At 37.8% G+C, this 23,681-nt stretch overlaps 1 protein-coding gene and 1 pseudogene across 1 annotated transcript in view; one reads left to right on the top strand and one right to left on the bottom strand.

Annotated features, from left to right (window-relative positions):
* Positions 1-876: 876 nt before the first annotated feature.
* The window catches only part of GNB5 (G protein subunit beta 5), a 55,738-nt gene continuing 32,933 nt past the window's right edge, over positions 877-23,681 (bottom strand). Inside the window, 6 exon segments of the mRNA XM_020980963.2 lie at positions 877-13,475; positions 14,210-14,376; positions 15,537-15,577; positions 15,579-15,631; positions 16,178-16,226; positions 22,982-23,073. Of these exon segments, the coding sequence (XP_020836622.1) occupies positions 13,464-13,475; positions 14,210-14,376; positions 15,537-15,577; positions 15,579-15,631; positions 16,178-16,226; positions 22,982-23,073 (414 nt within the window). The 3' untranslated portion in view covers positions 877-13,463.
* Positions 16,755-18,578, top strand: LOC144456224 (brain acid soluble protein 1 homolog; annotated as a pseudogene).

Raw genomic sequence — 23,681 nt, 5'->3', positions numbered from 1 at the left:
TGCCTGCTATGGTTAGGGCCCTGGACTAGGCTGGTAAAGATGCAAAACTGTGATGATAGGGTCATCAGATCATAGGTTTAGACTTTGAAGTCATCTTAGAGACCATGAGTCCAATCATTTTACTGATGAGGACATAAAGCACAGAGAAGTCACTTGCGTTAAGGTTATACAGCTGTGTCTGAGGTGGGATTTGAACCCAGATCTTTCTGACTCCACTTAATTCCAGGGCTCTACCAATCCTCTGTGCCACTCTTATGAGTCATGTGGTCTATCAAGGGAATGTAACACATAAACAGATAACTAGAATATGTGATCAAACCCATAATCCTTTTTTAATGTTTAAAGTTATTTGTTTAAAGTAATAATTATAGCTTCTACCTATAGAGCACCCGCTATGTGCCAGGTGCTGTGCTAAGTACTTCACAAATACCTCACTTTATCCTCACAACTACCCTGGGAGGTAGGAGCTGTTGTTATCACCATTTTACATTGGAAAGAACTGAAGCAAACAGAGCTTAAGTGACTTGCCCAAGGTCACACAGCTAGGAGATGTCTAAGGTCACACTTGAACTCAAGTCTTCCTGACCCTAGGCCCAGTACCTAGCTGCTCCTATTTCTACTTTCCAGAGGAGTTTTGTAGCTGGTTCTTTCCACATCTTCTGACTGGTTCTTAGCTTTATGCCCACACCCATTTCTCTTCTGTTTTCCCTCTCACCCCCAACCTATCTTTTGGATGGCTCCCCTAACCTAACAAGTGGATATTTGCCTACTTCCTCCAACTACAAAGAGTTCTCTAGGTTAACCCTCTTTGACCTAATAGTAGCTTTAATAGTAGTGGGGAAAAAAAACCCTGATCTAGCAATACAAATACAACAATTATTTTCAGTATGTTAAATACAATTTATTACATTTAAGTCATCCATGAGTTTTAAGTGTAGATTTCAAAACAGATTTTTTTTTCAATAAATACTAAACATCATTCACGTTAAGATTAAATACTTACAGTGTAAGCAACTCATCACAAGACAAGTTCTCTATGGCATACCATAAAGTTCATCATAGTGCATCTTATTTGTCACAAGGATCATCCTTCACGATGTGGCTGAATGGTTGAGTTGAATATAGTGATGGGAAATCCGGAGGCTTATTTTATTCTGTCCGTGTGCTGAGGTGACCATCTAAATTTATGTAACTAGTTTAGTCATGAAAATAAGATTTTCATATATACTCAGCCACCCCAAAAAAGAGTCACAAAGTATTCCCATTTCATTCTCCTCTTTGCAGCTGTCCTCATCCACTTATTAGAAGTGAGGAAGGCTGAATTCCCACAGCCTAAATTCAGAGCATCGAGGTTGGAAGCCTGGGTCCTGAGCAGAAATCCTGGAGGGATTATCTGGAGCTCTGGAAATAATTCAGCACTCTCTGAGGCATGCTTGGGAATACACACCTTGCCCTATTGTCGGTGGGAGTGATGAATCTAAATATGTGAGGGGCCTGCTCCTGGGGAGCAAAGGAGAATGAAGGCAAATTAACTGAGGCAAGTGGTTGAGATGTAACCAAATGAATAGGACCTATGATGATGTTCATGTTGGTTTAGCAGCATAGATTAGTGCCAACATCACTGGACTTGGAGTCAGATGATCTAAATTCGAATCCTCACTTTGCTACTTAACAGCTGTGTGACCCAAGTCACAACCTCTGTGGGCCTCAGTTTCCTCATCTATAAAATGAGAAGATTAGACTAGATAATTTCTAAGGTAGGTCTAATTTCTATCATACTATATATATGCATATATTTGTATGAGCATATGTGTATGTTATATGAATAAATACATGTGAGTATATTTATATGTGAAGATACATGTGTCTCACTGAGAACCTGATGTGACTGTTTTGATTGTCCTGGTCATCCAAATACTGAGTTACCTATCTCTTGGTTGTATTTTTACTGTCAGTGTTGGCTGGTATATAAAGAAATCAAATATATTTTTTCTTTTCAAAATACATTTTATAAATATCTTTTGTTCCTATATCATCTAAAAATTTCCCACTGTATCTCCCGCCATCCCTTCCAGAGAGCCATTTAATATAATAAAGAATTTTTTAAAGAAAAAAAAACACCTGATCAATACATTAAGAAAGTCTGAAAATATATGCCATGTTCCACCCTGGGGACCTCTCATGTCTTTGAAGAAGTATCTTCTCATATCTCTTCTTTGGGCCTATGCTTTTTTGTTTGTTTTTATAGTTCTTCTACTTCACTTTTTTTTTTAAAAGGAGACTGCTCCAAGTTTATTACTTTCTGTTGAGTACAAAGTAAACAAAGTTACTGAGGCTGTGGAAACACACATAGGTGACTTGGATAGTAAAATGAAAGAGTGGTTTCTTGTCTTTGTTTTTGGTGTTTCGTTTCTGTGTTCCTTAAAACACACATACACACAACACAACTACTACTGTACTTAAGCAGCCTGCCTAATCTAAGAGAGTAGTGGGAGGGAGAAGGCGAAGGGGGAGAAAATGGGTTTGGTGCCTAGTGCAATTCAGGAACAGGGAACTGCTTCTGCTCTACCTCTATCGGAAGGGGACCTCCTGGCATACTTCTTCCCCATTGTCTCCTGAGCCAAGTCCCAGGTGATTGTGCTATGAGCAACCTGGACAGTTTCTGAGAGCTCTGGGGATTCCAATACAGTTGTCAAGAATGGATGACTAGGGGGACTTCTGGGAGCCAAGATGGCGGAGTAAGCAGTAAATTGCTCCCACTCTCCCTTATTGACCTCTAAAAACCCCCCAAGATAGTGCCCCAGGAAAAATCTTGGAACACCAGAGATAGCAGAAAGACAGGGAGAAGCAGTGTTTTAGCCTGGGAAACTTGGAAGATTGCCAAGAAAGGTCCATTTCGCTTGGGTAAAAAGGGGAGTGTGGTCCAGGATGGGAGGCATCCCAGGAAGCCAGCAACAAGTCCACCTCAGCAAACCAGCCGGAGGTCCTGAGCCCCAGAGTGGTGGAGCAGGCAAACGCGAACTCCAGGACCCGTCACATGCCTTAGCATAGCCAGGGGACCTGGTGGACTTCAGCTGGGAAAAAACACTACATGTGCCAGTACAGCCCTGGGCAGGCAGGTGTCCTCCAGTGGCCAATCTCCCCTTGCTTCAGCTTACCTCTGGATGGGCAGGCATCCTCTAGCAGCCAGGCCTCTCTGTCCTTCAGTGTAGCCCCAGGGAAACAGAGAAAAACACCACCTGGTTTCAGCACATGCTAGACACTACCACTAGGACCCCAGGTCTGCACCAGCTAAGCTGCCAGACCCCTACAGCCTCCAGCTGCCAGCACCTGAGGCCCCAGCACACAAAGCCAGTGACCAGGCCCCTGACCTGGGATAGTGCCCCTGTGCTCCAGCAGGAGAGCACAACTTTAAAAGCCAGGAAATAGGCAAACAAAATGAGCAAAAAGCAGAAAAGAATACTGACCATAGAGAATTATTATGGGGACAAGGAAGATCAAAACACAAACTTAGAAGACAATATTGTCAATACACCTACATCTGAATCCTCAAAGGGAAATATGAATTGGTTGCAAGCCCAAAAAGCCTTCTTGGAAGATGTTAAGAAGGATTTTAAAAGTCAAATAAGAGAGGTAGAAGAAAAATTGGGAAAAGAAATGAGAGGTATACAAAAGAGAGTCAATAGCTTGGAAAAGAAAGGACAACAATTGACTGAAGAAAATATTTCTTTAAAAATACAACTGGCTGAATGGAAAAGGAGGTACAAAAATACACGGAAATGAAGACCTTCTTAAAAAATAGAATTAGCCAAATGGAAAGGGAGTTTCAAAAATTCACTGAGAAGAACTCCTTAAAAAGTACAATTGGCCAAATGGAAAAGGAGGTACAAAAGCTAACTGAAGAGAACACTGTTAAAAATTAGAATTGGGCAAATGGAAGCTAATGACTCTATGAGACATCAAGAATCAGTCAAACAAAATCAAAAGAATGAAAAAAATAGAAGAAAATGTAAAATACCACATTGGAAAGACAACTGACCTGGAAAATAGGTCCAGGAGAGATAATTTAAGAATTATTGGTCTACCTGAACACCATGATAAAAAAAAAAAAAGAGCCTGGACAGCCTATTTCAAGAAATGATCGAGGAAAACTGCCCTGAGGTCCTAGAACCACGGGGTAAAATAGTCATTGAAAGAATCCACTGATCATCTCCTGAAAGAGATCCTAAAATGACAACCCCAAGGAATACTGTAGCCAAATTCCAGAATTATCAGGTCAAGGAGAAAATAGTGCAAGCAGCCAGAAAGAAACAATTTAAATATCATGGAACCACAGTTAGGATTATGCAGAATCTAGCAGCTTTGACATTAAAGGATCAGAGGGCTTTGAATATGATATTCTGGAAGACAAAGGAGCGTGGATTACAAACAAGAATCAACTACCCAGCAAAATTGAGCATAATCTTTCAGGGGAGGAGATGCATATTGAATAAAATAGGGTACTTCCAAACCTTCCTGATGAAAAGATCAGACCTCAACAGAAAATTCGATCTTTAAATACAAGACTCAAGAGAAGCATAAAAAGGTAAACAGGAAAGAAAAAAACATTCAATAAGGGTAAACTGTTTATATCACTACATGGGAAGATGATACTTGTAACTCTTGAGAACTATATCATTATTATGATATTTAGAAGGGGTATACATAGAGGGTGTGGGTATAAGTTGACTTTGATGGGATGATAAAAAAAATTAAGGGGTAAAAAAAGGATTGTACTGGGAGAAGAGGAAAGGAGGAGACATAAAAGGGTAAATTATATCATATGAAATGGCGCAAGGACCTTTTTACAGTAGAGGGAAAGAAGGGAGGGAGGTGAGCATTCTTTGAACCTTACTCTCATCAGATCTGGCTCAAAGAGAGAATAACATGCACACTCACTTGGGTATAGAAATCTATTTTACCCTATAGGTAGTAGGAGGGGTAAGGGGAAAAAATGGGAGGGGGTGGATAGAAGGGAGGGCAGAAGGGAAGGAAGAAGTAGTAGGGGAAAGGGGAAAGAAAAGGGAGGGAGGCTGATAGAAGGGAAGGCAGATTAAAGGAGGTGGTGGTCAGAAGCAAAACACTAGTGAGGACTGAAAAGGAGAAAGGAGAGAGAAAAGCATAAGCGGGGGGGTGGGGAGACAGTATGTGGAAATAGGATGGAGAGAAAGACACAGTTAAAAATCATAATTGTAGGGGCAGCTAGGTGGCGCAGTGGATAGAGCACCGGCCCCTGAAGTCAGGAGGACCTGAGTTCAAATCTGGCCTCAGACACATGACACTTACTAGTTGTATGACTATGGGCAAGTCACTTAACTCTGACTGCCTCACAAAAAAGGCAAAAAAAAATCATAATTGTAAATGTGAATAGGATGAACTCTCCTATAAAACAGAAGCAGATAGCAGGGTGGATTAAAAACCATAATCCTACAATATGTTGTTTATAAGAAACACATTCAAAACAGAGGGATACACACAGAGTGAAGGTAAAAGGCTGGAGGAGAATATATTATGCCTCAGCTGAAGCAAAAGAAAAAAAAGCAGTGATAGCAATCCTGATCTCAGACAAAGCAAAAGCAAAAATAGATCTAATTAAAAGAGATAGAGAAGAAAACTACATCTGCTAAAAGGCACCATAGACGATGAAGAAATATCAATACTAAAAGTATATGCACCAAGTTGTATAGCATCCACATTCTTAGAGAAGAAGTTAAGTGAGTTGCAGGAAGAAATAGCAGAACTATACTAGTGGGGGACCTCAACTTCCCCCTCTCAGAACTAGATAAATCTAACCACAAAATAAACAAGAAAGAAGTTAAGGAGGTGAGTAAAATCTTAGAAAAGCTAGATATGGTAGACTTCTGGAGAACATAGAAAGGAATATACCTTTTTTTCAGCAGTACATGGCACCTACACAAAAACTAACCATGTACTAGGGCATAAAAACCTCACAATCCAATGCGGAAAGGCAAAAATACTAAATGCATCCTTTTGAGAGCATGATGCAATAAAAATTACATGTAATGAAGGGCCATGGAAAGATAGACTAAAAATTAATTGGAAACTAAATAATTTAATCCTAAAAAATGAGTGGGTCAAACAACAAATCATAGAAACAATAACTTCATCCCAAGAGAATGACAATAATAAGACAACATACCAAAACTTATGGGATGCTAGCTAAAGCAGTTCTTAGGTGAAATTTTGTATCTCTAAATGCTTACATGAGTAAAGTAGAGAAAGAGGAGATCAATGAATTGGGCATGCAATTAAAAAAGCTAGAAAAAGAATAAAGTAAAAATTAAATACCAAATTAGAAATTCTGAAAAATCAAAGGAGAGATTAATAAAACTGAGATTAAGAAAACTATTGAACTAACAAATAAAACTAAGAGCTGGTTTTATGAAAATACCCAATAAAATAAACTTTTAGTTAATTTGATTTAAAAAAAAAGAAAGAAGAAAACCAAATTACTAGTATCAAAAATGAAAAAGGTGAATTCACTACCAATGAAGAGGAAATTAAAACAATAATTAGAAATTATTTTGCCCAACTGTATGCCAATAAATCTGACAATCTTAGTGAAATGGATGAATATTTACAAAAATATAAATTGCCCAGATTAACAGAAGAGGAAATAAAATACCTACATAACCCCATTTCAGAAAAAGAAATTGAACAAGCCATCAATGAACTCCCTAAGAAAAAATCTCCAGGGCCAGATGGATTTATAAGTGAATTCTGCCAAATATTTAAAAAACAATTAATTCCAATACTATATAAACTGTTTGTAAAAATAGATGAAGAAGAAGTCCTACCAATTTCTTTTTACAAGACAAATATGGTGCTGATACCTAACTGGGAAGAGACAAAACAGAAAAGGAAAATCATAGACCACTCTCCCTAGTGAATATAGATGCAAACATTTTAAATAAAATATTAGCAAAGAGATTACAGCAACTTATCATGAGGATAATATACTATATCCAAGTGAAATTTATACCAGAAATGCAGGGCTAGTTCAATATTAGGATAACTATCATCATAATTGACTGTATTAATAACAAAATTAATAGAAATAATATGATTATCTCAACAGATGCAGAAAAAGCTTTTGACAAAATACAGCATCCATTCCTATTAAAAACACTAGACAGCATAGGGATAAATGGAGCTTTCCTTAAAATGATATGTAGTATCTATCTAAAACCATCAGCAGGCATTATATGTAATGGGGATAAGCTAGAAGCATTTCCAGTAAGATCAGGGGTGATGCAAGGACGTCCATTATCACCACTGCTATTCAATATTGTACTAGAAATTTTAGCTTTATTAATGAGAGAAGAAAAAGAAATCAAAGGAATTAGAATAGGCAAGGAAGAAAGAAAGTTATCACTGTTTGCAGATGATATGATGGTATACTTAGAGAAACCTAGAGAATCAAGTAAGAAACTACTTGAAATAATGAACAACTTTAGCAAAGTTGTAGGATATAAAATATATCTACATAAATCATTGTTATTTCTATATATTACTAACAAGGCCCAACAGCAAGAGACAGAAAGAGAAATTCCATTTAAAGTAACTGTAGACAATGTAAAATATTTGGGAGTCTACCTGCCAAGACAAACCCAGGAGCTATATGAATACAATTACAAAACATTTTTCACACAAAGTCAGACCGAAATAATTGGAAAAACCTCAGTTGCTCACAGGTAGGCTGAGCTAATATAATAAAAATGACAATTCTATCTAAATTAATTTACTTATTTAGTGCCATACCAATCAAACTACCAAAAATTATTTTATAGAACTTGAAAGTATAATAACAAAATTCATCTAGAAGAGCAAAAGTCCAGAATATCAAGGGAATTAATGAAAAGAAATGCAAAGGAAGGTGGCCTAGATGAACCAGACCTTAAATTGTATTATAAAGCAGCAATCATCAAAACTACTTGGTACTGGCTAAGAAATAGAGTGGGTAGATCAGTGGAATAGGTTAGGTACACAAGACACAGTAGTCAATGACTATAGTAATCTACTTTTTGATAAATCCAAAGACTCCAGCTTCTGGGATAAGAACTCACTATTTGACAAAAACTGCTGAAAACTGGAAAAGAGTATGGCCAAAACTAGGCATAGACCAACATCTTATACCATATACCAAGATAAAGTCAAAATGGGTACATGATTTAGACATAAAAGGCGATATAAACAAATTAGGAGAACAAGGAATAGTTTACCTGTCAGATCTATGGAAAATGGAAGAATTTATGACCAAACAAGAGATGGAGAACATTATGAAATACAAAATGGATAATTTTGATTACATTAAATTAAAAAGTTTTTGCACAAACAAAGCCAATGGAACCAAGATTAGAAGGGAAACAGAAAGCTGAGAAAAAAATTTTAGATTCAGTGTCTCTGATAAAGGCCTCATTTCCAAAATAAATAGAGAACTGAGTCAAATTTATAAGAATACACATCATTTCCCAATTGCTAAATGTTCAAAGGATATGAACAGGCAGTTTCCAGGTGAAGAAATTAAAGCTATCTATAGTCATATGAAAAAATGCTCTAAATCACTACTGATTAGAGAAATGCAAATTAAAACAACTCTGAGGTACCACATCATAGCAATCAGATTGGCTAACATGACAAAACAAGAAATGATAAGTGTTGGAGAAGATGTGGGAAAATTGGAACACTAATTCATTTTTGGTGGAAGTGTGAATTGATCCAACCATTCTGAAAAGCAATTTGGAACTATGCCCAAAGGACTATAGAACTGTGCATACCCTTTGATCCAGCAGTACCACTTCTAGGGCTGTATTCCAAAGAGATTATAAAAATGGGAAAAGGACCCACATGTACAAAAATATTTATGGCAGCTCTTTTTGTGGTGTCCAAGAATTGGAAATTGAGAGGATGCCCATCAATTGGGGAATGGCTGAACAAGTTGTGGTATATGAATGTAATGGAATACTATTGTTCCATAAGAAATGATGAGCAGACAGATTTCAGAAAAACCTGGAAAGACTTGAATGAACTGATGCTGAGTGAAGTGAGCAGAACCAGGAGAACATTGTACACAGTAACGGCCATATTGTGTGATGACTAACTTTGATAGACTTAGCTCTTCTTAGCAATGTAACGATAGAAAACAATTCCGAAAGACTCATGATGGAAAATGCTATCCACATCCAGAGGAAGAACTAGGAGTATGGATGCAGATTGAAGCATACTGTTTTTCCTTTCTTTTTTTTTTCTTTCTTGTGGTTTTTCCTTTGGTTGTAATTCTTCTTTACAACATGACTGATGTGTAAATATGTTTAATATGATTGTACATGTATGGCCTATATCAGATTGCATGCCATCTTGGGGAGGGGGGAGGGAAGGAGGGGGGAGAAAATCTAAAACTCAAAATCTAATAAAAGTGAATGTTGAAAACTATAAATAAATAAATAAATGAATATTTAAAAAAAGAATGGATGACTCTACTTTCCAAAGAAGAAGCTTGCCTACCAATGCCTGGGTCTGATTTTGGAAGACCAGCATGGTGGGGGATCACTTACTTGGAGTACTTGGGCTTTTGACAGGAGTTGTTGCTGGAAGTAGATGCCAGATAGTTTCGGTAGTAGTTGTGGGTTGCTACAAGTGAACTGCATGACTGTATTGCTGCCATGTTGTTTATTTTTGCTACTTGTGATGATATAAACCTTAGTGGCAGTTCTCAAGCAGCCCATTAGTCAGTAGGCTGTGTCAGTGGAGGAATATAGCTGTCTTGGCTCAAGTAAGGGGGCATTAGGACATGAAGCCCATTTGTGTAGGAGATCATGGGAGCTTACTCCCCAGCAATGGAAAAAGTGAGAGTACTTTGGGTTTCCCACTTCACTATTCATTGCTTTGTGGTTATTGTTGTTGTTTTTATATTATTGTAGTCATTGTATATCTAGTTTTCTTAGATCTACTTACTTCACTCTTAATCAGTTCAAAATAAATTTTTTCATGCTTCTCTGTAGTCACCATATTTATCATTTATTATAGCACAATAATATTTCCTTACATTCGTGTACCACAGTTCTCCAGTCAGTGGGCATCTACTTTGTTTCCAATTCTTTAATATCACAAAAATGCTGCTATAAATATTCTACTGTATATTGTGACTTTCTTATTAATGACCGCCTTGGGGGAATATGTCTAATGGTGGAATATCTGGGTAAAAGGGTGTGGACATTTTAGCCAATTTATTTACATAATTCCAAATTGGTTTCCAAAAATAGTTGTACTGATTCATCACTGCACCAATTATGCCCTAATGTGCTTTCCTTTGCACAACCTTTCCAACAATGACTCTTCCTCTCTTTTCTCATCTCTGCCAATTTGCTGGTTGTGAAGTGAAACCTCAGGGTTGTTCTGATGTACATGTTTCTTTTTATTAGTCATCTGGAGCATTCTTTCCTATAAGTTGTTATGAGAACTGTTTGTTCAAATCTGTGGACCATTTTTCTGTTGGAAAATGACTTTCAATTTCATACATACACACATATATCTGTTGTTTATATATATTGAATACCAAACTATCATTTGAGAAATTTGATAGAAAGAATTTTTCCCCATGAGACTGTTTCCTTTTTAACCCAGATGCATTCATTTTGTTTGTGCAAAAGCTTTTAAATTTCATATAGCCAAAATAATTTATTTTTTCTTTCTGTAACTGCTTCTATCCTTTGTTTGGCTAAGAATATATCTCCTACCCATTGCAGAGAGCAAGCATGACACCAAAGAAGAGATATGAGAGGACACTTCTCTCAGAAGAGTGGGAGGTGCAGAGGTGGGAGGTCTATGGGTGTGGAACATTGCATATATTTTCAGATTTCCTCAATGTATTCATTAGTTTTGCTGATTTTCTCTCTCTGTCTCTCTCTCTCTCTCCCTTTTTAAAAAATAATTCTTTGTTATGTGAGATAGCTCTTTGGGAAGGAGGAAGGAGAGAGATACTGGCTGAACTTTTGGTGAAGTAAAAATAGAAGATAAAGTAAAAATTTTTGTTTTGAAAAAGGTATCTATGAGCCTTGCTTTTGGAGTGACCATTAGATGCCAGTCCTGGCACAGTGTTGAGAGGAGTGACATAATAAGTAATTAGTACTTAGCCAGGGCAAGTACCTGGAGTTGAGTTTCCAGAGCTGCAGAACATGGTTCCAGATCTCCTCCACAGGAAATATATTCAGCTTCTGAACCTAGCCTCTACCTATCCAGTTAACCCACAGATCCTAGGCAGTATTTTTAGGTGTCCAGGAACTGGTTATTTTCAAAGGCTGACTGATCCAGCCCAATTGGGAGGAGTTTTTCCTTAAGCAAACAGTATGCCTGTAATATCTAAAAGAAGATAATTTAATAAAAGTATTTCATCTTCTTTTGTGGATTATGTATATTTTAAATAAGCATCTGAAGGATTTATAATCCTGATTGAATGTAAGTATCTTGATGAGAGATTTTTTTTTGTCTTTGAATGCCCAGGACTCAGCAATTAATAAATAACTGTTGATTGATTTAGATCTAAACACACAGGGAAGTTACTCATGATTTAGAAATCCTCTGTTAGCTAATATGATTCACTTTCAACAAATACTTCACATGAATCGAATTTTTATAGTCTGAATACACCTGAATGAAATTGTGTTTATAAAAACATGAACCTAATACTAGTCTAAAGGTTTCCTTTTTTTTCTGTTTCTACAGAAAAATATTTTGATTATTGTGGGGGAAAATAGCATCACAAACACACTAGTGCTTAGCACTGACCTTATCTTCTTCAACTGAAAACAAATGCACAAAAAGGATAAAAATACCTAAGAAGAGAGCATTACCTAACTCATGTCTAATAGTCACTCAGATGAGGTTTGGATTGGCATCCTTCCTAAAGATCCAGAAGTCGTAGTTCTCCCCAGATGGAGAAGACAAGAAGCTATCTCATGATCAGAACTAGAGGTAGAGTTTTTCTGATGCAGAGGCAGCTTTTAAATCTCTCTGAAAAGAAATGCAGAGTTGGAGACAATAATGAGCAGTAGCTGTATAGCAGCAATAGGTGAAGGATGCCAAGATTGACTCTGAGACTTGCAGCTGAAGCTTCTATCTTTTCCTGGTTTGTTGATCAGATTAAGAGTATCTTGCAGGGAGTGTCTGAACGATATCTACATGAAGAAACTTCTGGAACAATTGCAGACTTATTCCTTTCTGTTTCTTCCATCATTTTTATTGCAATGGACAGCGTGGTTTATTACTGGGTTTTTTTTGCTCTGTTTAAAATTTTGCTGAAGGTTATTTGTATTTTCAATGATGGATTTCTAGATAAAGATAAATTTTTAAATTGTGTACTAAGTTGGTGTTTTGCTAGAGAAAGTGTGATAAGGGGTGGATGGAAGCCTGGGGATAACTGACTACACCAAATTCAACTGGTTGGAATACTTCCTTTTTAGCCTGGGGATTGTCTAGGGGCTTAGAGCTTTATGAAGTTTATTAATAATATGTATTTTTAAGCTTTTTACCTTTGCAAGGAATAGAAACTGTGTGGAATTGGCACTTGCCCTAGATGAAAATTCTCATGAGCTAATGATCTATTTATTTCCTTGCAAACAGGAACACAGGTCACTGGCTTTGGAAAAGGGACCCTCTGGCTTTCTCCAATCCCTTATAGAAGGGGGGAAGGGCAAGTAGAGGCAGGGACCTCAAATGAAGGTCACATGCCTCCCTATATATGTCTGGGGTTTATTGAATTCAGTTCACACTAGTGAAAACTGTTTCTTATAAAAAGATAAGTAGAAAGGATGGAAAGGATTCTTTGGCCATTCTTAATGATAAGAAGGACCTCATCACTAGACTCTTCTCTTTATAATTGATACTATATAGTCATTTTAGGATAAACTTCCAACAACACTTCATCACAAACCATCCAAAATGTTTTCTTTTTAACTCATTACCTGAAATCCATAATTTTCACAGGAAGCTTTCAAGAGTCAAGCTGTATCCAGATATGATCAGTAGCTGATTTTTTAAAAAATTGCTCTAAAATGAATTAAATTAGTGCAAATTGTATAGGGTATGCTAAATGACAAGTTTGGTCTTTAGAATGCTTTCAGAGAAAAGCTTAATTTACAGATGTCTAAATAATTTCTAATTAAAGGTAGCTAAAATCAAGAGTAGAAAGAATTATACTTCAAAATGATACTATCAAAGCAGTATAGGCTTATAATCTCTAGTAGACAGATTTTAAATATTAATATTAGATGATATACAGAGACATTTGATGGGTTTCAACTACCAAAGTGTTTCCTCATCATATGAAATTGCAGGTGAGTATTTCAAATTAGATTCCATAGCTCATCCAATATGTTAGCTTGCATTGTTAGGAGACGTATTACAGATTAAGCCCAGACCTGAAAAGAAAAAAAAAATCAGAGTCTTTAGTTTATGACATTAAAAGACTTGAACTTTTTACAAAAAGTTCACTTAAGTGGATTATGATTGTTGCTTCCAAAACTCTTCTGAAGACTTTCATACTTAACCAAGTGAAATAAGTTATATGTTATAATTTATATTTTAATTACTACATATACTACATAGAATTATGGAATCTCAGAGGTAGAAGGGAGCCAACAGGCTCAACTCACAAAGGAATAAGAAGAATGCCTTCTCCAACACTTCCAACAAGTAGTCAACCACCTCTTGCTTAAATATTTCCAGTGAGGGGCAGCCCACTGTCTCTGCAAGCAGCCTATTTGGCCTTTGTGTAGTTTTAACTACTACAAAACTTCTTCTGACATCAAATTTAAATTGTCTTTTTTGCAACTTCTACCCATTGTTAATTTTGGCTCCAGGGACAGACCTCCCTTCCTCCCTCCATCCCTTCCTTCCCTCCTCCCACCATTAAATCTGATCTTGTTCCATTTAACTATCTTAACAAGCATGGTTCTCATTTCACTGAAGCATAATGAAGGTCATTAAAGGTGGTTTCTAGAACAGCTGAAATTAGGACTCAAAATTTGACCCATCTAGCTTCTGTCTTTTAATCTACTTTGAATATTCTAAGAAGACCAAGCATTCTTCTCCTCCTCAACCAACAGAACTACATGTCCCCCAATCTCTAAAGTAAGAAGAAAAAGACTCTTACTCTCAGGGTATGATCCCATGATCCTGAGCAGAAAGCAGTTCCATCAGGTGAAACACGTAAGGTACTAACTCTATTTTCATGTCCAAATAGGATGGATACTCTCGATCCTTTCAATACATCCCAGACATTGATGGTATAATCATTGTAACCAGCAAACAGCAAGCGACCTAGAAAGGGAATGACATTCACATGGAAGGATCTTTGGGAAGCTCCATGAGATTAAGCTTCTAAAGTGGGGGTTCGTTTTCTAGGCCATCAAAAGCAAGGGAACAGCCAATTTACAGACTACTTATTGCTTATTTGTGCAAGATTATTATCTTCCCTACCCCTACTATGCACAATGTATGTACCCTTAGGTGAAATATGATGGAGTCCCTGATCCTGAATTTAGTCTCATTGACTAGACTTCGGATAGCATTTATTACAAAGTGTAGCATTTCTCTAACAAAGGGCAGGGGTGGGGAGGGGGAAGAAATCAGAAGTCTTAGGAAATCTCGGGGAATTCCTAGCAACTTATGGAAATGGCTTGCTCCCAACCTGACTTCCCTAGATTGATTCCCTTCCTTTGAGAACATTGCTTAAGGTTACTGCCTGCCAATTTTAAATTTCCCCTCTTAGAGTGGTAGACGGTTAATTCTAGCTGAGTTATTTCCTTCCTTAAACTCAGGCTGCTTCTAGTTGCTAGCAAATGCTCTGTTCCCAACCTTTTTTATGATGGCCAACGTGGGATACTTAGTTCTCTGTCCTCTACCCACCTTATGAATTTTGTGTGTCTGTTTGTGGTGGAAATGGGGAAAAAAGATTATGGGTGGGAAAAGTTTGACACGTCACTCCTTTATGAAACGACAAAAGATAATGCAGGCCCTTTATTCGCTCTGGCAAGGAAAAAAAGGTATTCTCTCTGTTCAGAGAACTTCTGCAGGCAGTGCAGAGCTAGAATGTAATAAGCTCCTCAAGGGCAAAGACTGTTTTATTTTTGTCTCTTGAAGCTCTAGCACCTAGCAATATGACTGGCACATCAATTCTGGATGATGGATTGATTTCAATTACAGCGCTGAAGTAGCGGGGGGGAAAGAGGAATGAGATAGAGAAAGAAGAGGAAACTGTACAAGGGAAAAGCTTTTTCTTGTTTTTTTTCCCCCAGAAAATGAGAATGAGGAAGGATGTGGGTCAATATGTCAGATCATTTGGGAAGTGCTCCCTTACTCGTGAGGGAGTGCAGGGGATAATAGTCTATTTACCATATTTCTTCTCACTTAGTTCTCCTAGTAACCTGGTAAGGTTTCTGAGGTAAAACAGCCCATTGTCCTAAGAAATCAGATCTTACCACTGAGTGAGAAATCCACACTGGATGCTCCAAATATAATACTCTTTGGAGTAAATTGCCACCTCCCTGTCAGCACGGAGGTCATACAAGCGACACTGTAATTCAAATGGAGATTTAAAATAATTTTTACTTTGATTGTAATTCTAAAAAGCACGGCTTATGGAGACACAGGTAAGTCAAGTGGTTTGTGCAGTTTTAAAGACTGGAATGGAATGTCATCTTTTATCTCTTCTTCTTCCCCTCTCCCCTCCCCTTCCCTTCAGATTTCATCTTTCAAATTTTCCTATAAATTCTCATTATCAACGGGAAATAGGCAGTGGGTTCCATGAAAGTATAAACATCAAGGAGTTCTCAAGGTATAAATAATTCTTGGGATCTTGCATGTACTTCCTTTTTTAAAAATATAAATATTTCATTGACTTAAAAAAATTACTGTTACTTTTCAATGACACATAACCTGCTTCCTTGCCAAGAACTCTTCCTTTCTCACAAAGAAGTATAACGCAAAACAAATTAACTCTTATCTTTTCCCACTGTCTGAGAAGGAGCTTTAGAAAGCATATTTTTTTCTTCTTCTTGGAAAACTGTACTGACATAATTCTCTCTTTCAAAAGCAAATATTCAGTAACTTGGAAACATACCGTAGCATCATCTGAACCAGAAGCAAAGGCATCTCCACTGGGATAATATCTGTAGGAGACAAAGTTGTAGTTGCAAAATCATTCTACAGAAATCACCATGCAATATGGCGGGCAGAGCATGTTATAAAATTGTCATTGTGTACTTTTGTAGTACCTTTTTGATGTGTGAAATTTCATGTTGATGGCATTTCTTTCAACCTTGTGAGCTAGGTCATTATTTGTATCTCATTTTGCAGAGTAGCTTAGTGGTTAGAGAGCTGGCCTTGGAACCTAGAAAATCTGTTGGGTTTAAGACCTACCTCTGAGACATTGTTGTGTGATTCTGGAAAAGTCACTTAGCTTCTCTGTATTCTAGGGAACTCTGTAAGACTACAAGCTTCAGAAAAGGTGCCAATCTGTATTGGTAGAGGGAGTTCTCATCCAGAAGTTCACTGTATCAGTGATATCTCAAATCTAGTCCCTATCACTATTGTATCTTTTATATTACATGTGCTTTGTGGTTATTTGGTTACAAATAATGATCATAGAATATCACAATTGCAGGTATTCCACAGGGAAATGGAAAGATATGAAATAGATGGCGGTAGGGTATAGCCAGGAGGGTGCTGAAGTCAGTTTGAATCAGCTCATGAGAAGCAGTTGTTAAATTTTCAGTGTGAACATTCTTGAACTTTTGGAAATCAGCAAATGCTACAAATTAAGGCTTAATTTATTGTTTCATTGATTTCTAGACTTAAGAAAGTGATGGAGAAAATATTAAATATTAATCATATTAAAATAATAATATTACATTAATATCAGGAAAATATTAATAATGCAGATTAAATGTTGTGGGTACATTCCCTCTGACGCCAAAATGGTTGTTAAGCATATACCAGCACACCCCTGGCCATAGCAATTTTCCAGTGATGATTGGTGCATTAGAAATGACAGGAAATGCAACTATCAAAGATATATACATACATACACACATACATACACAGCTACATATTTGTATGTCTGGAAAATGAGATGGGCTAGTCATGTAATAAGAATTACAGACAATATGTGGAAAGCTTAGATGTTACATTTAATACCTCTGAGATGTTCAAAGAACTGGAGAAATCGATCAATCAATAAATATTTATTAAGCACCTACTACGTGCTAGGTACTTTGCTAAGTTCTGGGGATACAAAAAGGAAGCAAAAGACAGTCCCTGACCTCAAGGAGCTTACAATCTAATGAGGAAGTCAACATGCAAAAAAAGTATTGGAGCCTTTCTGCACATGTAGAGCCCATTTCACCCCTTCTTTACACATACAAAGCAAGCTATATGCAGGTTAAATAAAAAATAATTAGCAAAGGGAATGCCCTAAAATTAAGAGGTGTTAGAAAAGGCTTCCAGTAAAAGATGGGATTCCAGTTAGGACTTAAAGGAAGCCAGGAAGGTCAGTAGGAGTTGAGAAGGGAGAGTGTCACACTGAGTTGATCCTTTGTGAGAATTTATGGGAAGAAATGGAACATAATTACACAAGATAGGAAGCTATGTAGTAGAGGCAGCATTGTTCCAACAGGTTCCCCATTGGTCCAGTCTCCTCTCTCAAACCTGGGAAAAACACTGCACCATTCAGTCCCAGCCAAGCGGACCCAAGGCTTGGGCTCTCCTTAGGGCTCTCTTGATGACACCAGAACACCACACACACACACACACACACACACACACACACACACACACACACTCCAAGACTCCAAAGAGGAGGAGGAGCACAATGTAAATGATGAGAAAACTAAAGACAAAGTCAAGAAGGCTGAAGGAAGTAGAAGACTCTCAAGGAGAATGATGAGACTCGGCAGCCGAGGCCATAGTGGTGAAGAACAACAAAGAGAAGAGTGGCAAAGATTCCCAGGTCACTGCTAACAAGACAAAAGACGAGGAAGCAGAGAAGGACTTAGTGGCCAGCAAAGAAGAAGCTCAGAGGCAAGAGTCTGAGAAGCTGGCTGGGTACGTTCCTGCCTCTTGTCTCTGAGTTGGTGGTAAAGCACTTAAGATTTCAGAGCCTAGCACTGAGTGAGGCAAAGGTCTTCCTGTCATCAGGAGCCACTGCAGCTAGTGAAGTGGATGACAAGAACAAAGAGGAAGGGGAAGCCAAGGAGACTGAGGCTCCTCCAGCTCCCATTGCACAAGAAACTAAAAGTAAAGTAGCTCCAGCTTCAGACTCAAGACCTAGCAGCAGCACACTTTCTTCCAAAGAGACTCCAGGAGCAAGAGAAGCCCCTGGATCCACCCCTGAGGCCCAGGCACCTGCAGCTCCAACAGAAGAGGTTAAACCTTCTGAAGCCCCAGCCACTAATTTAGATAAATTGGTGCATATAAGTTTAGTATTGACATTGCTTCATTGTCCATGGTACCTTTTATCATAGTGTAGCTTCCCTATTTATCTCTTTTTAAAAAAAATTTATTTTTAGGCAATTGGGGTTAAGTGACTTGCCCAGGGTCACACAGCTAGTAAGTGTCAAGTGTTGAGCTGATGCTCTATCCACTGTTCCACCTAGCTGCCCCTTTCTTTTAATTAAATCTATTTTAGCTTTGACATTGTGTGATATCATGATTGCTACCACTGCATAATGCATTCTGCTTCAGCCCTTTATTTTAACTCTGTGTGTGTCTCACATTTTTAAATGTGTTTCTTATAAGCAGCATATTATCAGATTCTGATTTTTAATCCATTCTTCTCTCTGTTTGCATTTTATGGGTGAATTCATCTCATTCACATTCAAAGTTATAATTATTATTTGTGTATTTCCCTCCATCCTAATTTTCCTCACTATTGTCCTCAGCCTCTCTTTTTACCTTATCCTTCCTCTAGTTTACTTCTAACCACTACCTCCCTATTACACAGCCTTTTAAAGATTATCTCCCTTATCCTCTCCCATAAATCTCCTTTTTCTTATTCTGCCCACTCCTCTAAGGGTCCCTCCTTTTCTTCTCCCCCTACCCTCCTAAATCTTAATCTACAGACTCTTCTACCACCCCCCCCTTATCTTGTTTCCTCACCCTCTTATTTCTTTATAAATTTGGAAGACTTTATACCCTTCTGGATGTATATGTTGTTCCCTCTTTAACCCAGATCTGATGACAGGAGGTTTCCAGTACTACCAACTTTCCACCCTACCCAATTCCTCTGTACCAGTTCTTCCTCTTGCACCTCATTTGCATGAGATAATTGCTCTTTTTACCTTTTCCTACACAATTTTGCTTCTTAGAATGACCATATCATATTCAGCTCATCCCCAATTACTAATGACGGTCTTACAAATAAGGTTTACATTTCCACATATAAAAAGTAAACAGTTTGACCTTATTGAATCTCTTGTAATTGGTCTTTGATGTTTACCTTATATTTCTCCTGGATCTTATATGTCAAATTTCCATTAAGTTCTGGTCTTCTGTGACAAAAACCTGAAAGTCTGTCAATTCATTGAATATCCATTTTTTTTTCATTCAGGAATACACTTAACTTTGCTGAGTAAGTTATTATTCGCCACAACCCCAGTTCTTTTGCTCTTCAATACATAGTGTTCTAAGACCTGTGGTCTTTTAGGGTAGTAGGGGCAAGATCTTGTGTAATTCTAACTGTGGCTCTGCAGTATTTGAATTGTTTTTTCTTGTTGCTGGTAATATTTTCTCCTTAACGTGGAGTTTTTGAAATTTGGCTATGATATTTCTGTAGATTTTCATCTTGGGATAGCTTTCAGGTGGTGATTGGTGGATTTTTTCTATTTCTACTTTCCCCTCTTGTTCTAAAACTTCAGGGCAATTTTCTTTAATTATTTCTTGTAATATTGTATCAAGATTCTTTTTCTGCTCATAGCTTTCAGGTAGTCAGATAATTCTTCTGTTTTCTCTTCTTGATCTATTCTCCAGATGAGTTATTTTTCTTATGAGATGTTTCACATTCTCTTTTACTTTTTCATTCTTTTTATTTTGCTTTATTATTTCTTGTAGCCTATAACATGATTTACTTCTCCTTGCCAATTCTAGTTTTCAGGGAGTTGTTTTCTTTCTGAAGATTCTGAATCTCTTTTTCCAGTTGGTTGACTTTCTTTTCATAGTTTCTTGGTTTTCTTGTATTTTTTTCCCTAATTTTTCCTCAATCTCTCTTATTTGATTTTAAAAGTCCTATTAAAGTTCTTCCAAGAACTCTTTTTGGGGACGTGATCATTTGACATTACTCCTTGGAGTAGGAAAGGCTTTTTTTTTTTCGCCTCAGTATCCTCCTCTGAAAATGAACGCCAGTTTTCTCTATTCCCATAGTAACTGTCTATGGTTAAGTTCTTTCTCCTTTGCTTATTCATTTCATTCATTCATTTATAGCAGCTTATTATAATCATCTCCTGTCCTGGGGTGTGGGAGATGGTGCCTCTGGCCTCAGGTCTTTCTTACTGTTATTTTCTGAGCTTTGTCTAGGGCCCAATCTCAGCACTCCATTCCCCCTCCAAGCCATGGCTAGGGCCCCCAGACACACTATGCTGGAAGTACTTTTGCTCCCTGAGAACCCTTCAGTGGCTGTAATCTTCAGTTCTCCCCTCTGGCCTAGAACTGAAACCAGGAACTCAGCTCTCCCGTAAGTGCCCATAGCTAGCAGCGTCCCTGCCCCACCGCTTCTGCACTCACCTGGTATGTGCTGGTTCCTTCTCAGCTTCAGCTGCAGCCTGGGATGGGACTGTGGCTTGGCAGCATAGCTGGGCCTGGCATCCCTTGGCAACTTTAATCTTCCCTTCCTTGGATGTCTGACTCCCTACCCTGTCTGTGAGGTGAGAATTCCTGTGGCTTGGGCTGAGGCTACCTCCCAACTCAGCTGTCCTTGGGCTCCTTGTTTGTTGTTTCTGTGGAGATAGCCTGGAGATATTTGCATTTCACTCAGGCCAAACCTTCATCCCTGGGGTCTTTCCTCTCCTCTTCTCCGGTTGTTCTGGCAGGACCACTGTTCTGCACCAACTCTTGTTATTTTTGCTGCTCTACATTCACCCTGAAGTGCTATTTTGTCTCATTTGTGGAGGAAATCTGGAGAGTTTGGAATTTTCTGACCTACTCTGCCATCTTCCCAGAATCCCCCAAGTGCCCCAGATATCATTTCTTATGTTATAATGAACCATCCTGAAACTGTACTTGTCAGAAGAGAGGGCAACAGATGAGGCTTTAGTTGGCCAGAATCCCTGGAGATCCTGACGTGTTTGGAACACAATATGGCATTTACATCAACCAGAAGTTTGTTAATGGGGTAATGTCACTGAGTCTTAGTAAACATGACATTCATTGTGCTATTGCAGCACCATGCTGTCAAGTTAATTGGGTCTGAGTTTTTTTGTTCATTTGCTTACTTTTACCTAATATACTAAGTCATACCACTTCTCTGAGAGTTATTAGAGAAAGAAAGCTCTGATGAAAAAATTATATGCAAATTGTATATAGGTAATGAAGCTATTTTACAAAGGAAGCTGATAGAGGGGAATACTAGAATTTTTGAATATCCAAATGAGTTTTGTCTTTTCCAAGTACCCACATCATACTTATTCTAATGATATTGCCTTTGTTCAAAACATGTTTGTCTGGGATTCTTTCACTGAAATTATTTTTAGAGGTAATTTATTGGCCAAATCGGATCCATTACTTTGTAGTCACATCTTGACTTGACCAAAACTAACACCACCCAGCTTGCTCACCCATTTTATAAGGCTTGAATAATTTGTGGCCATTTAAAAAAATCAAATTCACCTAAGGATATAAAAAAAGAATGCAACCCCTCCCCCCCCCAAGTGGTGTTTCAAACATGGGAGCCCCAGTAGAATAATGTATGAACAGTCCTGGGGATTCCTCTGGAGGGGACAATGTGTACTTTAATGTATAAGTTTTGGCATGTTTGGTTAAAAACAAGTCCTTTTCCCTAAAGTTGGGATGTAAGAAATGTGAATATACTAGCATTCTGTAGTTGTGTCACTGACCATTCACTGTATTTCCCCTACCCACCCACTCTCTGGACAGGTAATATGCTTCCAAATAACCAGTTGAACAGCAGAATATTTGGTCAACCAACCACCTTATCATTACAGGACAATGAAAACAGACTTATTGATCTTTCTGGAATAATGATCTACCAATTCCTTCTTGCTCAGTGTTTACCTTCTCTTACCTTCCTGCAAATTGTCCACTCTCTCTAACCCATCACATCATACACACTCCTATTAACTTATCCCACCACTTATGCTTGATAGTATTATTATGACAGCCAGGTGACACAGTGGATAGAAACTGAGTCTGGAGTCAGGAAGACCTGAGTTCAAATGAAGCCCCATAAACTTACTGTATGACTCTGTATGAAAATATTTGTAAAGTGCTTCCCAAACTTTATGGTGCTATGTAAATGCTATCATTATCATCATCATCATCATCATCATCATCATCATCATCATCATCATCATCATCATCATCATCATCATCATTATCTGTGCCTCTGTCTGCCCCCTCTTCAAATATCAATGCCTTGCAAAGAATCAAAAGAGAATTCAGATTGTTAACTGGTTGTTTTCTTTACCTAGTATCTACTCTTCTCCTTGTATTTTTGTTTATAATCTTGTGTCACATAAACACAATTTAAGGGGCAGAATAACAATGAGGCTTATTTTTTGGGGAAAAAATCTTCCCTTCAAGGTCTTGTGGATATTATGTCCAACTGCCCTTTCAGTTTCAATTTATCCATATTCTGAAAAAAGAGCAAAGTAGAGAAAATGTAATATAGATGTAAGACATATAGTAATTTACTAACCTGACACTGTTGATATCAGATTCATGTGTTTCAAATGACTGGATGCATTGGCCAGAGCGCATGTCCCAAACCATGGCTTTTTTGTCACATCCCTAGAAATAAGAAAGTTATTCTGAGTTGTATGCCTAAAAGGACAATAAGGGTAAGGGAATGGAATGGAAAAGAAACGTAGGCATGATGCATCAAAAGACTACTGGATGTGGAACCAGATGATTTGCGTTCAAGCGCTAGCTTGACCAATTCTTATTCCCATGGTCCTGGGCACATCCTCTCTGAGTCTCAATTCCCTTATTTGCTAAGTGAACATAATAACTGTAGTAACTGTAACACTTTCTACTTTACAAAGCTGTTGTGAGAAAAATACTTTGTAAATTTTAACATGCAACATAACTATGGAATATGACTTAATACCACGTTGGCTAATACTATCTAAACACCTCATATTTCTTCAGTAAAGTGAACCAATATCCTGACCTAATGGATCAAGGACTAATATTGATGCTAGGAAGATCTGGGTTGCAGACCTGCCTCTGATATATACTGGCTGTGTGAAGCTGGTTGAGTTGCTTCAAATTTTGGTGATCTAGGCAAATCTCTAAGACTAAGTTGCAGAGAAGGTGCTAATCTGAATTGGTTGGGGGAGTCCTTATTCTAATTAAACCAGAGGTCCAGTTCCTTTCCCCTATAAAATAAAGAGATT

The sequence above is a fragment of the Phascolarctos cinereus genome, unplaced genomic scaffold, assembly GCF_003287225.1.
Source record: "Phascolarctos cinereus isolate Bilbo 61053 unplaced genomic scaffold, phaCin_HiC Scaffold_3;HRSCAF=262, whole genome shotgun sequence".
In the NCBI taxonomy this organism is placed as follows: domain Eukaryota; kingdom Metazoa; phylum Chordata; class Mammalia; order Diprotodontia; family Phascolarctidae; genus Phascolarctos; species Phascolarctos cinereus.
Note: the sequence above shows the minus strand (reverse complement) of the source record. Positions and strands in the feature narration are given on the sequence as shown.